The sequence below is a fragment of the Nestor notabilis genome, unplaced genomic scaffold, assembly GCF_000696875.1.
Source record: "Nestor notabilis isolate BGI_N333 unplaced genomic scaffold, ASM69687v1 scaffold4650, whole genome shotgun sequence".
Classification (NCBI taxonomy): domain Eukaryota; kingdom Metazoa; phylum Chordata; class Aves; order Psittaciformes; family Psittacidae; genus Nestor; species Nestor notabilis.
The window spans coordinates 44150-61148 of NW_009912309.1; the positions used below are offsets into that span (position 1 = coordinate 44150).

Here is a 16999-nt window from a genome sequence, read left to right on the forward strand (position 1 = left end):
AGGAGAGAGAGCAAAGGATGCATTTCAAAGTTTCTCCAGCAATCGGATGGGGGGGAGCTGGGCCCAATGTGAAATCATAGAGGTCAAAGGTGGGTCTCCCTCCCTTGTGAGAAAGTGGTGAATCAGGACGGTTTATCAAACGATCATTTTCTTTTGAAACTGGGAGGCAGCGGCTGGGACAATTCTGCAGATGTGCTTGATGAGTTCGGGACAAAAATGGGCCGCCTCCTCCCACCCTCCCCCTTTAAGGTCTCCCATCAGGGGTTGCTTCTCCCTCCACTGCTTCCAGGACCCTCCCCTCCCTTCTTCAGTGGTCAGCTGAGACCCCCACCCACTGACCGCCTTTGTGTTCCTGGCCTTTGGACATACTGACAGGGCCCTTTATGAGACCCCAATCAAGACCCCCATGTCACAGGTACCTAGTAGAGATACCAGACCCTTTTCAAATGAGGAACAACAAGGAAAATATGCTGGCCCATTGTCCCAGCACGGCACCAAGGGAGATGAAAGGGACAGGCTGCTCCCTCTCTGCAGACCGCCTGCCAATCAACCCCAGTTATTAAGGTCACGATGTGGAAATTCTTTTGACCTACACCTAATCAAAGATGCACCAGGGCCTTTTGAGACAACACAGGGGAAGGTGGGAGGGCAGGGGGATGCCTGCCCTCCCCACCCATAAATACAGTGGAGCTTCCAAAGAGAATTTAGTAGGAGTTACCCCAGTTAGTGCTGCAGTGCACTTGCCCCAAGTACCACTGGGGCAGCCAAGGTGGGCTCCATGCTGGCATCTGGCCTCAGGAGAGCTAAAGTTAAAAGCTTTCCTCATTGAAAAGTTACAGACTGAGCAATGCTGGAAGTGGCTTAGAAGTCATGATCAAGAACCCTATGTGACTACTACCAAGCTTCCTCTTTCCCATTCCCAACATTTTTGGTTTGTGCAGGCTGTGGGCTTCACGAAACATGTTATTCACGAACATGATGTTCAGCACCATCCAGCACTGGGCCCTCAAGAAGAAAAACCCAGTGAGCATGAACCTATGAGCCTCCTAAAGCTGAAGCACCTGGAATAGCGGATAGATTTTAGCAGTGCAGAGCAGACATTCTGAATCCCCCTTGCATTATACAGGATGAAGATACCAGTATGACATTGATGGTGTCAGTTCTCAGGATTATGCAGAAATCTATCAGTGAGAGGAGTTTGGACCTGCCTGCAGTGACAGAGCAATCAGGTGGGTGGTACAAAACAGAGCATGGGTCAAGATGGGATCAGAGAAGCAAACTGCACCACACAGCTCCAGAGTAACTGAAATATGGACAGGATCACCTGCCCCTGAAAAGCTGTTCTGTATCACTCACTGCATCATCACCATACACTCAGTAACAGAACAGTACTTCACAATACTTCATCCTGACAACAGTGACAGAGTAGTCTGTGGTAGTTAACACAAAAAAGTGAAACAATACAAACCCCAGAAGAGAAACATTTTCAGTATATATAGGAGGCTTCTGCAAGTGCATGATTTTGAATTAGGTCTTCCAGAAGAGCCACATGGTATAAATCATGGCCACCACCGGCACATCTAAGACCAATCTTGAAGAAACTTCTGGTACACCTCTTCACACACCATGAGGGAATAGTCTTGACGATCCCATTGCCAGCTTTCTTCTCTTATCCTGTTGGCACCCTTCAAAGCCCATGTGGATCAAGCTCTTAGTGAAAAGCAAGCAAATTTGGGGTGGTGGGAGAGTGAAGACATGAACAGTGTGAAAATCACAACCACCAAGATGCAGGTTTCATTATGCTAAATACTTTGCTCATGTGTTGGCTCATTTCATCTGCCTTTTAATCCACCTTCAGCTCATGAAAGACAACAATTCAGTGCTACTGAGTCCCCCAGCTCCCATCAGAGAGCCTGCAGAAGGTAACAGCCTACCAGCCATAACCAGCTGGGTGAGAAATGAGAAGTGGAAGATTCCAAAAGAGATTTGCAACTAAGACTCATGTGTTTACACAAATCCTACTATACTGCTTCTCCACTGCAAATCGTTGCCATTCCTAAAACTGTCCCCTTGTTCCTTGGCTCTTACACAATTGTTGAAGCAGGTGGAAGACAGTTTTTTCTTCTCAATGTTAAACCAACTAGCTCTTATACCTGAAATTACTTAGCAACAGCAGGGCATGGCCTGGTTTAGGCTGCTGTGAGTCAAGTTTCAAATGGACACTTAAAACCAGCTGTCTCCTCTAATGTCACAGTAAGCTGCAGTGCTTAGAGCAGACATTACTTCAGTGCTGCAGCAGAAAAGACAGAGGTGAGTTTCTTACTTCAGAGCAATATCCTCCACTATCGCCCTCCTTTCAAATGTCAATGGCAGGCTGAGGACCAACCTCCTGCTGCCCTCAGAGTGAATAAACACTTCTTTAGCGTGGCTAGGCTGCTATCTTAGGATACTACAGCTCCACTTGCTACCTCAGGGCATGAGCTCCCATCCTCTGAGTGACACCTCCGGCCTCATCTGGGAGGAGTAACAGTGGAAGCTGAGCCTGGTTAGAGGCATCTGCACCTGGGGCTCTCACCGTGCAAGAGAGGTCCATCCCTATCTGTCCCTTCCCGCCCCCAAAAGCAGCCCTTTGAAAGGCAGGGGAGGGAGCAGACACCACTCTAATTGTAGGAGTGAAACCTGGCATCCTCCTGCTCAACTACCTTTGCACTCTGTTCCCGATTCTCTTTGAACCTCTAGTACAGCTTGTCAGGTCGCTGCCCTCCTGAGAGATCAGAAAAAAGTTATGGCAGTGATTACTATTGTACACTGATTTGCAAGCTGGAAAAAGAGAGAGAAAGAGAGAGAGAGAACAGCCTCCATGTGTCAGGCTATGAAAGGGCTGTGACTGAAGCCGCCTGAAAAACAAACCCTTAATTTAAATGTTAATGAAAGTGCTGAAGAGACATCAGAGGCTTTGGTTTCTCTACAAGGAGCAGCATCACCAGGTCTAGAATTTATGGCCCCCTTCACCTCCCCTCTTCCCTTCTCTGCTCCATCAGCCAGAGAAGTTAGGAAAGGAAAAGAACCCTAATTTTAACATTAACTCCACACTTCCACCCTGGGATGCAATTGCTAAATTATCTGTTGGCAGGACACTGATCAAAGGTGGAAAAACAAAGGCACGCTGCACAACCAAGCAAAGGTAAACAGCAGCCAAGGTCTGGTGAAGTTCCCTTCTCCCCCTGCAAAAAAGCAAAGAGAAAATGATCGCAAACTGAAAATGGAAACCTCAAACCATAAGGCAGCCAGCCCCCTCAACTAAGCTTCTTCTGTCACATCGATTAAACAGACATAGATTCTCCTGTGCAAACCAAGCAGCACAAGAAAGATGCTTCCTCCAAGCTTGCAGAGACAGACTTTCCCCTCAAGCAAGGGAAAGATGACAAAAAACTGCAGGGGGAGAAAGAAAAAACAAAAATTCAATATGCAACACAGCTCGATAGGATTAGAAACAGATGTCTGGGTTCTAACTCAGTTAGCTACTGCCTCCCAAAACCTGCTCACCTGCCCACAAACACCAGTGAGCCAATTCAGTCACTGAGAATATAAACATTAGATTATTGGCCAAAAGTGACAAAAAGGGAGCAAGTCATCAATCATGTGGACATTAGAGGGCAAAGGAAAGAAACGCAAGTGCAGAAAGGTAAGTTGCATTTCTCAACCTATAGAAGTGTTTGCACAAGTGTTTGTTTCTAGACGAGTGGGAAGAGACATGTGTGTTCATGTGTTCACCCATGCGAAGAAGACCAGAGTCATTATCACACAATTAAAGAAGGTAAAACAAAGTCTTCTTCCTCCCAACATCAAGGGAACAGTCAGGGCACATGGATAAGACACAGGTGTCATTTTAGCTCCAGAGGGGAGAAACTGATACTCATTTCCTGCTCTTCAGCTTTGGGGTGAAAGAGCACCAAGTCAGTTATGACTATTGCATATACCTAGAAATCGGCATCCAGATCACTCCCCAAGGTCAGCAAGAGATGGTAGTTAATGCCACCACTAACTCTGCAAGTCCACCCAGGGATCTCACAGTTGAGCAGGTTCTTCCTGCCCCTGCTTAAGAAACAGCTGCAGGTCAGAGTCCCCTCTCAATTATTCAAACCAACCAGGCTCTACAGGGATCCCCAAGGACAGCAGAGCTATTGCTGTTTGATATTTTGCTGGCAATGCACAAACCAGAATAAACCCCAGTTACTTGTCCTAACTCCTAGCAGTCTCAGAGAGGTTAACTGCACAAAGCTAGGTCACAACAGAGCACCACTACAGCCAACAGCTCATCTTGATATGCAGTAGGGGATATCTGCTGATAAAAGTGGAGCAGGAAATGGAGGGGGGGAACATTATCAAACATTTTAACTGCTACACGTTAGGGCTTCAATTATAGTTAAAACCACCGCAAAGTTTCTCTAACTCAAGTGGGTTGTTTTGCAATCTGCAAGATCAGATTGGTTTACTTTCACAAAAAGTTTTCAGATAACCATTAAAAAGAAGCCCTCAAAATTAATCATTTTGATTGTCCCCAGTGGAAGAGAGGCCCATTCAGTCAAGGTGCCTGTCAGTAACCCTTCTCTGCCTTCCTTTCCCCAGCAAGTTTTGGGTATGTTTTACAATTTGTCTGAGGTTGTCCACAGGGGCAGAGGTCTCCCTGGATATTACTTCCCCATAATATTCCATGGGAGAAGTAATTATATTAACAGAGATACAAATCAGCATGTTAAAATGGGAGTCAGGTCTCAACTACAATGCTGCATAAGTAGAAGAGAGAGAGCAAGCCTGGCTTCTTAAATTCAACTGCTCACAGACCTACTCATTTTCCTTTAAATTAAACATCCAATGCAGATACCTAGTCTTTGGCACAAACTTTCCTCCTCTCTGGAGTAAACCTGCACTTCACCAAGGCAACATTCACAAGGAGAGGTCACTGCAGTAAACCAATGACACATCTGGAAAAGGAGAGACCATCTTTTGGGCTTACACACCCAAAGCCTATCTCTGGCAAAACAGGGCACATCGTGGTTGCCTGATGTTGCCCCCAATTGCCCCAAAGGTTTCCTAGCTCTTTATCTATATTTGCACATTGAAAACCACTTTTGTGCCTCCATCATCTCTTTTCTTGGTATAAAATCTGATATACTTTGAGTACAACACGGGAAGACGAGTTCTCATGATAAGTATTTGTAAATCTAAATAGCAAGTGTCTGTGGCCAGACCCAGCAGGAGAAGCCATCTTAGATTTGAATACTTACTTTGATCCAACACCAAACAATTTCTGAATCCAAGATTAATAATGAATTTAACATCAAGGTCCACTTCTTCCTTCCCCCTCCAGTTTCATTAGGGAAAAAAAAAACTTGCAACTATTTTTCCCCTAAATAAAGGAACATTTCAGTAGTATAACATATATCATAAGCCTTATGCTTCTGCAGCCATAAATGCCAGGCAATCGGACCTTATTCTCTCCATAAACCTATCCCTCAAATTAAACAGTGTACAGTGGTAACTTCTTTTCCCTGGCTACTGCCACCTCAGGGAATCACAAAGCATAAAGGTGCCACTACTCCACAAGAAACCCCTGGGTTTGCTTCACTTTGCACATTTGAATGGGTCCGCTGCATGCAGGCTTGCCCTGGTCCCTGAGCACACATAAGTCACTGCAGTAAGCACCAGTAAATGAAAGTTTAATATCTGCATGACGTAGGGTTCAGAAGGCAAAGGAACTTAGGGGGAAGGGGATTACAAGCAGCTGAGAAACATGGTTTAGGGTACACAGCCTTTCTGTAAGCACAGCATTTTACTAATCCACAGAGAACAGCTTTGGAGACAAATTAAACCAGAACGAGTTGAGATGTCCTTATTTTAAGTATCCTGTGTACTCTCAGACTCTTCTCTAGTCCCTGATGTGACAAGAAATGTGGGACCTGCTGGCCCAAGCACAACAACCAGCACAACTGGTTGCAGAAGACCTCTTGAAAACCCAGAAGCAGAACAATGCCCGCCCTATCCCCACTACCCTGCAGGGCACTGTTAGGGATCCCCAAAGCAAGGAAGCTCCAGTAACACACATGGATGTCAAGGCACTTCCATGGCTGAAGAGGTTAGACAAAGGACTAAGTGCAGTTCTCCCCTGCACAGTAAGAAGAGAAGATCCAGTACGACCCTTTTACTGCCTTTTACCCTACTTAATCTTCCTTACGGGCATGATTCTGCTTGCAGACCCTCCAAGCATCCAGCCCGCCGATGACTACATGAAGAACAAAGCAGCCTCCTACTTAGCTCAGCACATCTGTAAAAGGATCTCTGTAGTAACACAGGAAAACTGTGGACAAATCAAAGCAGAACATCCAAGAAAGATCCCAGAAGCCAGAGGAGCTACATTTTAAGAGCCCAAGTCTCTGAAGTTTAGCTTGGGTGAACAGACACTGTCCATTAGAGCAGCAGCCAGCAGAGCAGGACTACGGGGTCAGGTGCACAAGGGATACTTTCTAAGAAACCTTCACACGGAAGAAGATATCACTGAAAAGCAAATTTTGGTCTACAACTTTGACTACTCCAGAAAGTCTTAGTTGTGGCAAACCAGCAGGTCAGGAAGCTGCAGCCTCTCTGAAGCACTTTTGAATAGCTAGAGCTAGTGGAGCCCTTCCTGCTCCTGCCCCACTGCACACAACTGCTTTGGGCTGTTTCTGAGCAGTATGTGTCCACAGAGGTGGGTTCTCAGCAACAATAGGCTACAATACTTAAATGGCTGGAGCCTGATTCTATAGCAGTTGACACTAGCAGAACTATCTGTTCATATGGAGGAGCTCTCAGTTTATACCAGCACAAGTGAGAAGGGAGAACTAGGAGGACACATCAGACGTTTAGGAGGAAGTGGAGGTTATAAGGCCATGTTCAGCCTCACTGAGAAACAAATGCATCCAAGCTCTGGCAAGAAGGATGGGGACTGCAAGGGAGGAAAAGCTTCACACACAAGTGCATAGGGAAAGGGTATGGGTGAAATATGGGCTCTTGCAGATAAAACAGAAACCACAGAGTTCCCCAAACCAGACCTTGCTAGAAACCAGATATTATCTTTTTGATACTCGCCCTCATTAGACAGCAAGCAATAAAACCTATTAGTGAAAAATTCATCTCCCCTGCCCCTTGCCCTGGCCCTCCCCCACCACATGCCCTCCTGCTCTGATCCCCTCTCTCTTCTGGGATGGCTGCGATTTGTTCTGAGCAGCGACAGGTTTATAGGTTAGCCGACACCTTTTCTCTGTGGAATTTTAATTAACTTCTCCCAGCGTCCATACGTGAAGGAGCAGGGTTCCCATTATACGAGGTCAGCAGCGTGTTTCAGGCCCTGCTATATCAGCCGTCAAATTGAAGAATTAATGACGTGGCTAATTGGCTCTAATTCTCCACCCACCCTGTCCCCCCCAAAAACACAAGGAGGGGGAGGAGGCGTTAGGGAGGGCTAACAGGGAAGGCTAGTACAGTCCACAGTCTCATAAGAAAACAGGAGTGCACAATGTAAGCCCACTTGTCCATGGGGTGGCTGTTCCACCACCTCCCATTTATCACTCTGCAGGGAGGAAAGGGAGGGGTGGAGAGACTGTGGGTAAATATTGTGACAGAGAGCGTGCACAAGCATGCACACCAGGGAGAGGAACACTGTCCTGACAAGAGGCCACCTCAGTAGGTCATCACTTAGGAGTAGGAAGCAGCATGCCACTGGGCTTTAACCAGTCACAGTGCTACAGCCAGAGCCTGACTCCTAGAAAAGGAGCCCTTGCAGCATAGAAGACAGCAAAGGGCTTCTAACAACTTGCAGCAGCATTAATGCACATGGCACTTCTTCAAAAACAGTAACGGGATGAGGGAATGGCAAAATCATAGCAGGTCTCAAGGGTCATTTCCCTGATAATGCCATTAGCTCTGTACCACTAAGTTTCTGCTGACTGAAAAACGAGCCTGGAAATCTAATGAGGACAGAAGTTACAGGAAGTGTTTTGGTTTTGCACAAGCCTAAAATGCACTAGTTGCAGCCAGCACATGGGCAGCAACAACAGCTCTTCTTGCCCTCTTCCTTGAGGAAGGCTGAGAAGAATCTCTGTTGCATGTAGAAGTTCTTAACCATGCTTAACCATGAACTAAAGAGACAGATTTTTACAGTGAGAGTTTAAGTTTCTCAGATTTTCACTTCAAGAATGGGAGGACTTTCAAAAACACCGTAGAAGACACTGGTGTAGGTACTGCTTTTGCCTCCCATGCTGAAGTTGTAGTTGTAGCATTATGCCCATACTAGAAGCACAGGGCTACAAGCAATACAGGCTGGAACACTTCATCCCTGAACTCCACCTCAATCTTTCCCACATTTTCAAAGAAAACCAAGCCCTAACCACTGCACACAGCTCCCAGGTGGGGACCTTTTTGGTTGGCATCTTTTCTGCCAGAGAACGGAAATACAAGCTGGCACCTTTTCAGCACAGAACACGTCAAGAGGATCTGGTTCAATGCTTCTAATTAGCAAGTCAGAGAGTTTGCTCTGCAAGTACGAACAAACAGGTCCCACCTGAGATAGGAACTTGGGGCCATTTTGACAGCCTCTTTAAGAGTGGATCACTCTGCTGTTATGGGGAACAAAGACCACACGCTCTTCTCTGAGCTCCGACTGCAGGCACAAGCACCTCCACTCAAATCAAGTCCCTGGAAGCATCACACTGGTGCCTTGGAGAGACTTGTGGACACAGCCTATCCAAATCCTCTACTTCTTTCTGTTGGAAATTGGGAATAAAGAGATCTCAGTTACCTTAATAATGGGCTGATAGCAATGGACCACACTCGATCCTCTGTCTGCACCGTATGTAGACACTGCCCAACTCTGCCCGCGGCCAGGGACCAAACCTAAAGAAAGAGATGCATGTTATGCCGCATTCACCCAGAAGGTGCAGATGGTAGGACGCACACTGTTAATGTGCCGGAAGAGCTGCCAAAACTGACAGGCTCACCTTCCCTGAGATGCTCCCCCTAATTCCCGTGACTTATTTCTGAGGAGCAGAGCCTTCTATTACTTGCAAAAAAAAAGCACTTACAGTCACACAAAGATTCAGCTTATGAGTATGACCTTCCATCCCACTGGTAACAGATAGAGCACCCCTATCACCACATGCTCCCTAGGGCAGCACTCACCACAGCGACTTATCTTCTGTAGTTAAATAAACAAGAAGTGGGATTTGTTTAAATCTCTGCTGTTCAACTGAACAGGTGGAAAGACTTCGTACCAGCCCTGAAAAATCTCCATTCACGTTATCTATAAAACTAATCATTTGCTATCCTGTAAAAACAGCTTTTTTATGAACCCACCCTCTTTCAACCAAGTTTCTTACATGTATCCCAGGCTATTTTCAAATAGACCCCCCTTGCCACTGACAATGTGAGAGAATCTCTTCCCTCCCTCATCAGTGCATACATGCACATCCCCTTTCACCAGTTCACCATGCACCCTTTTGTTTCTAGGTCCTAATAAACCCCCCCAGATTCTTGCTGGGACCTCTGTTTGTGGTCCTCATTTTCTCCACCTTGCCTTCATTCTTGGCCCACACGGCTGGAGACCCCGAGTTCTCTGTAACCCACCCCCAATGTTTTACTTCAAGACTTCAAAGCTGGGAGTGCCCTATTTGTTTGTTTGTTGATAATGCCCAGGATTGCAGGCTATTCTTGTCAGCGGGGAATTTAGCACCTAGTGTCAGCAAAGGCAGCAGAAAAGCTTAACTCTTTTAAGGCATCCCTATCTCCTACAGGTTAAAAATATTGCTCAGAGCACACTATCTGGTGCCTATCACACAGGAATGTACATTAGCAGCTCTTCAGGGCTTAGTCCTAATCAACACTCAGCAGAGCCCTCAATAGCTTAGACACTTAGAGCCCCTTTAAAAGGCTGGTAGGGATTCCCTTCCACCCTCCAAGTGTCTCATTCATGCAAACAAGGCAGCCTACAAAAGAGACGATAAAAAATAAGAAGTGAACATCCCTAGAGCCTATGCTGTGGGGAGCACTGGGTGGGCAAGATCGCACACTAGCTCCAAGAAAAACAGCCTTAAATTCCTCTCTGGCCTTCAGGAATTTGTTCTCAAGGTCGGGGAGGTCTGTCCTCTGGCTGCCAAGGAAGCAGCAAGAAGGCACTCTCCCAGCAAAGGGGCTCCACAGAACATAGAGAAGCAGCCCTGCTTAAGTGTGAGACAAAGCAGCATTGAGGCCTTGCTCCCAGAGGGCAAGCAGCATCCCCAACAGCGCCCTTTGCATCTGAACATGCCTTAGGAGTGATTTTACCCAGGAGTACACCCATCCAGAAGGACAAACAAGAATAGATAGGGTCATGCTGCTCAGAAGCCTGTCAGAGAGTTGCCCACTACCACACTTCTATAAATCCTTGAAAGCGTTTCTTTGCCCCACCTTCTCCTTTCGTAAAACAGGAATAGCAGATTTTCCTATTCCCTCCATTAATACTCTACAGTATGTACCAGGGACCAAGAGTATCCATCAGCCTCGTGTGAGCAAAAGCCAAAGCTTTCAACATACAGCAACCGCTTCCAACAATGAAACAAGTGGTTGTGAAGATGCTACAGGTACTGCATCACACAAGCAGAACAAGGGCAAGACACCTACATGGAGTTTCCGAAACTGCTAAAATAGAGCTGGTTACAGCTCAGGAGAAAAACTCTCCAGGTCCATGTAGGAATAGAGCACTCCCAACCAGATCCAGACGGACAAAAATCAACAAGCTCCTGCCTCAAAAATAAATAGTCAAAAATTCTGTGACAGGATTCAGTGATGCCAGCTGGAAATGAAAAAATGGGAGCTAACAGTATTCATAGTCTAACTTCACTCCTGGTTTGCAAACCAAGAATGATTAAAAAAACCCTCAAACAATAAAAAACTCCGAACCACTAATAATAATAATAATAATAATAATAATAATATCCACCACATTGCCACAAAGCACAGATAAATAAAACACAACCCCACAGATTTGGAAAAGACATCATGCTATCCCCTGAAGAGATCAAATATATAATAGAGAACACGTCAAGTAGAACTGCATCACAAAGCAAGGATGTGCTTGAGATAGATACAGCGAATTTCAGACTAACTGGCATGGATCTCCACTGCAGTGTTAGACAGACATACAGCAAAAGAAGAAAAACATCAGCTGCTGCCTTCTGCACCTCCTAGTTTTAACCAGCACCTGATATCATGGAGTACCAAATCTCTTAAAAGCTTGGCACAGTAAGCAGCTTTTCAGAGACATGAGCCTACAGCAAGATGCCCTGCACTCCTCCTGCAGACACACAAGACAGGGCTCACAACAGTTCTGCTGACACTTAAACATTCATGGCACAGGACCTCTGAGGTCACCTCTGCAGCAGCACCTGCAGCTGCTGGAACATCACTGCTCACCTTTGCTGTTCTGTCCCGGGAGCCGCTGACAATGAGGCCACCTTGGAAGTCCACACAGTTCACCTCCTGTTCATGTGCAGAAAACTTGATGCTGTATGAGCCATGGATCTTGTGAAGGACAATATTTCCATCTCTGAAAAACAAATCCCCAGGCAGGGAGTCTGTATCAGCTGCATCTCCTTTGGACATGCACCTTCCATTAGTGCTTAGGAGTACCACAGAAAGACCAGAAATGATCTCTGATGGGAGCTGAAATTCATGCAGCATTATTAACCCTCCACTCCTCACACATCACCTGTTCTCTTACAATCCCACATCTGGCCAGTCAAAGCCTGATCTGCTGCACATGAAAATTTTCCTGGCTGTCTTTCCACCCTCCACTTGGTGTTAAGCTGCAGAAACTAGCAGAGCAGCCATTCCTCCTCCTACTGCTTTGAGCTTGCCAGAATCCTGGCTGGATGCTCAATGACTGGAGTAAGGGAACAAGTGAGAGGTCATTCTCACCCATGTCCAAGTCTTAGCTTTTCATTCATACCAGAGCAGCCGTGCAGTGTATTGTGCTTTGGATTAACTAGAAAGACATTTAGACTTTTTTTTTTTCAACCAATACAGTTACTGGAATTTTAAATGCATGCTTTCGTTTTCACCTTAATTTTGGGCTACAGTTCAGAGGGGAGAGTCTCAAGACATCCAGGGCAGACAGCCATGCTTGCATCTCCCAATTCTGTGCTAAGTGCCATGTATATTAATAGCTAAAACTTTGTAAATAACAGTTCTGTTATTTGCTGTAACTCAAAAAGGCCAGTCATATGCAAAATTAATTGGAGAAGTGTGTGTGTTCTGGAATGCTTGGCAGTTTTTCCCCCTCTCCACAATTATATCAGTGTTTCTAATAAACATACACTTGGCTCTAGAAAGCTTTATGCACTACTGCAGTCCCAGTTAACCAGCAGCTCTGAGTAACAGAACATAGTCAGGCTACCCTGATTCTAACAGGGACAGAAATGAAAACTGCACATCAGTCAGGATTGTCTGATCAGTTGATCCCGATTCAACAATCCTATGGATATATACACAAGTTCAAAAGAAAAAAGGACACTTGATAAGGTCAACAGCACAAGACTCGGCTCCTCTGCTGCTACAGTAGAAGCTTTTTCAGGACAGAACCAACTAATGAGAGGAAGCTGAACACAGCCAAACATGAGGACACGGTGTAGCAATATTGACCCCTCTGCTCTGGGCTGAAGTTACACAGAGCCTTTCCAACTTCGCTGCCACACTCCTTGGGCTTCTTCATTCACCCAACTTACCCCCCTCCACTGACGATGTGGGAGTTGACAAGAACAAAGCGACATACGTCCTCCTGGTGGCCAGAGAAGATAGTCTGAGGGTGACGCTGCAAACCTGCACCGTCGGGACAGAGCCTGTAGGCCTGGATGTTCTCTGCTTGAGACAGGTAGAGGTACTCGCCATCCAGCTCCATCCAGGGCATCAAACTGCAAACAGACAGCAGGTTGGGAAGAAAGCTAGGAAGCTACTAGGAAGAAAATTATCTCTATCCCTGCTGAAATGAGGACGGGGGTGAATGAACAGGCAGAAGAAAATAAAACAAGTTCACACATCACAGACAGAAAGCAAAAAACCAAACAGACTGCATATGCAAATGTATCGACAAAAGCAAATGCCCACTCAAGAAAACTGGGAAGTTGGAGCTGCTGGTCGCATGCAAAAGCAGGGCTTAATATAGTAGCACAACTAAGAAGTGAAGCTTCTCCAGCAACATACAAAGCAGATCGCATAGCTGGCATTTTTCTAACCAAGAGCTTAGGAAAAGGAAGCATGGAATCTCTGAAAGAGAAGATGGCCAAGTGTCTACTGAGTTCAGATAGGACATACTTAAGGCTCCCTGACCCCTCTTCATGAGCCCTGCACTTTCTAAGAAACTAGGCTATCAGGCATTTGTGAGCTATGCTGAGCATTTCCAACAGAGCCTTCAATATGAGGCTCCTGATGCAGACAGTCAGTCAGTCTTGATTCTGCACATTATTTACTGATGCTCAGCAGAGACCACAAAACTGCCAGTGTTTCACAGGTATCTGAGTGAGTCACATCAAATAACACACGTCTTCCTAGAGGCAGAAAGTCTTCCACCTCTTGCATCCTCTGTATGCTGATATGTAAAGAGGCAGGATAAGTCTGAAGCTATTCACGCACTTTGTGTTCATCATGTAGAGGAAGTATTTTTCTAAATTTACACTTCTTCCACCTCTCAGCAAAAATAACTGAAGAGCAATCTCTTGATTTCTACCTGTCTTTCAGAAGAGCATACATACCCTTTCTGCCCCATGCTGTCTATGGCACAGCGGCAGGTTCCTACAGACAGATGCCAGGCCAAGGGCAGTGGACTGCTAAAGGAGCTGTTCCAAAGTATTTTGAAGATTGATATTACATGTGGAAAATATGTTTCACTTCCTGGGAGACCAAGAAGAGAAGGAGACACTCCAGCAATGTCTGAATCAAGTCTGTCATCACAAGAAGTTTGCTTATTTATACTTGAAACAAAATCAAAATACAAAAACCAGAACAGGCTACAGTGCACACTTAGGCAGTGAGCTCTTTGTTCTTAGCCACCAGAGAATCAGCAAATATGCCTTCTGCATCTGGCTTTGACATATCCAAAAAGTCATGGGGTCTGTCCTACAGGGCATGGATGTGTGAAATTTTCTCCACTCTGCAGACATTGCCGAGTGCACCAATAACCATGTAAACTTTGAGCAAAATCAGAGCCTTTCCACAGAGCAGCCTTTCAATTTTCAAACTATTCAGGAACAAACTGGTTTGAAAGCAGGGGGGCTTCTCAAAAAACTGTCTCCCTCTTTTTTGCAGATCATTCATCCTCAGAGGTCATGATTTTCTTTGTCAGCAGAGCCATTACACACAGCTACTCCTCATAACATCACGATTTGGAACTAGAAACAAGCAAGAGGGCAAGATTGCTTATCAAATAGAAGGTTCCTGCTTGCCTGCATTTGTCTCCAATAACAGGCTTTTAGTCACATAAAGCAGGTGAAGATAGGTTATAATGTTCATCTGGGACTTGGTCATATGCATGGAAAAAGTAAGAGGCATCTCTGGAGCAACAGCTTTGGTTTTAAAAGGCAAGCTTTGATTTCCTTTTCCTTCCTCCACTCCTACACAGTCCTCTAAAAGCAAGTGAATATCCAGCTTACCTAGGCTACAGCCAGTTTCTGTGGCTCTCCTCCTGCTGCAGTTTAGCTTTTTACCTTTTCTATGGCTTTTTCATAAGGAGATGCAACAAATTTGAAGAAGAACAAACGAAAATTAAAGTATGCCATTTGGATGGTGACCTCATTAAATCAGTCCTTGCTTTTTCACTTGGGAAGCTGGTTTAGTAATGATCTCTAATATCCACAGAGCCTGTCTTCACAGATGGTTGCAAGCACTTCAAAGGCAGGTATACAACCTGCACCAAAACCCACTCTGCTCATTACAGTTGTTCCCAGGACTTTAGACAAGCAGTGGCACATTATCCTCCACTTCAATCTACACAGCACAAAAAGCATGAAAAGCTCAGTAGAAGGTCCCTGTTCTTCAGCAGCTACCAAACCATAGTCTTTCTCATTTTTCCTTCTGTCTGATGATGTGAAGGCTGAAAATGTGGATGTGCTGTTCAGACAAGAAACCTATCTTATGCTTTGCTTTGAAAGCTGAGTACACCTTTGCAATAAAGAATTTAACAACAATCTCCTCTCATTAATGTCAAATGTACTTTTTTTTTTTTTAGTGAAGGAAGTGAGGAAGCATGAGATAGAAGAACAGCAATTAGCATTTCAGATTCGTGCATCCAAATCAGGGGCCATGATAAAGCACAGGAGACAAGTATTCTGAGGGGACAAGTTCACATCTGGGATCAAGGTATGTTCACTGTGAGAGCAAGACAGAAAACTGCTCATGGTATACAGCAACAGATAGATAGGAACATAACAGCTTAAAGCCTGTAGTAAAGATTGCTAAATCCAGCTAGAACTGCACAGATCAGAATAATGATAAATTCAAGCTCTTAGTAAGAAAGTAACTCTTGACTATCAGAGTGAATCTCTAGGGCAAGACAGAAACTCCAGTTACCCCACATCCGGCTAGCCAGCAACACCCAAAACAGGCCAGCAACATCGCTTGTGATCCACAGGGTCTTACAAGGAGCAGGAAACGTCTCATTTCAGGGCACAAACAAAAAACCAAGAAACTGCAGCAGCTGACACAGAACAAAGCAGAAGATAAAGGAGCCACTTGCTTGCATTTCCATTTCAGCACTGTCTCCCTCCGGCAGTGTCCGTGCCTCCAGTTCTGAGATACTTTCACCCTTTCCTTCACTGGAATGCCAGGTGCTCTGCAGACAGAAGAGAGATGGGATTAACAACTGAGACTGATGCTGCATGAACAACAAATAAACTCAAGCTGGTCACAGGTTCCACAAATGATGAGCAGTCAAACACGGGTGTTGCCTGAGCCACACTAGAGCAAGTACACTCCTAAGAGTTGACAAGAAAGGAACACTGAGCAGAGCGGGTACTTATCAGCATGGAAAGCCATCCCTGATGATCATTAGTGTACAAGCCTTAAATCTGATCAAGACCTGATCTAGTACACTGAATGCAACACAGGTTGAAACAAAATGTAATCAAAGCAAGACGACATGGAAAGAAACTACCAGAACAACCAGAGAAAGAGGACATCACTTTTCTAATAGAGACTAAATTAAACCAGTTAACATAAGGACACCACCACCCAAGAACAGATGGAGGAAACACTAGTCAGGAGAACACTGAAACTAGAAGCCAGGAGAGTATGTCTAGACAGAAGACCAGTAAAGAAACTGCTCCAGACCCTGACCTACCTGACAATCACATAGCCAGATACAATAATTAGAAATCAAGATATGTTCAAACTAAAAATAAAATTCATTCATCTGTATAACCACCTGATGCACACAAGCGCCAAGACAGACTTTATTTTGCAGCAGCTCACCAAAGGATAGGATTCCACCACATTGCTGGAAAATTCTCTATTCACAGTCAGACAAACTTATTAAAAGAGAGACTACAGTCCATAAGCAGTTGCTGGGATACAAATCAAAGTTATTGGGATAAGCTGGGAAAAGCCAAGATCAACACAGCTCAAGAGGTGATAAAAGGTAGGTACCACCGAGACCTGAGACCAAGGTCTCAGAGTCTACATGAACATATTCAGTTCAAGCAGCTGTTCAACATCTGTCTTGCTTTTATGATCCAGGGTGGATTAAAGAGGGAGGGAAGGAAAAGGCAGCATTAACTTCCATCTTTCTCATATCATAAACTCAATTATTCAATATCCTTGGTGGAGCTGTTTAGGTAGGAAAGATCAGAAAAGTACAAGAAGAAACTCTTGAAGTTCTCCTTCATAACTAGGGGTTGTGAACCACTAACTAGACTTAAGAGTTTATCCCCCATTCATTTCTCAA

The 16999-nt window shown here is 45.1% G+C and overlaps 1 protein-coding gene across 1 annotated transcript in view; it reads right to left on the bottom strand.

Moving 5' to 3' along the window:
* FBXW4 (F-box and WD repeat domain containing 4) overlaps positions 1-15889 on the bottom strand; it is a gene marked incomplete at its 5' end in the record, with an annotated part of 48820 nt that extends 32931 nt beyond the window's left edge. Inside the window, 4 exons of the mRNA XM_010018829.1 lie at positions 8834-8928; positions 11482-11614; positions 12792-12977; positions 15794-15889. Coding sequence (XP_010017131.1) covers positions 8834-8928; positions 11482-11614; positions 12792-12977; positions 15794-15889 — 510 coding nt within the window. The remainder of the gene's footprint in view (positions 1-8833; positions 8929-11481; positions 11615-12791; positions 12978-15793) is intronic.
* Between the last annotated feature and the right edge of the window lie 1110 nt (positions 15890-16999).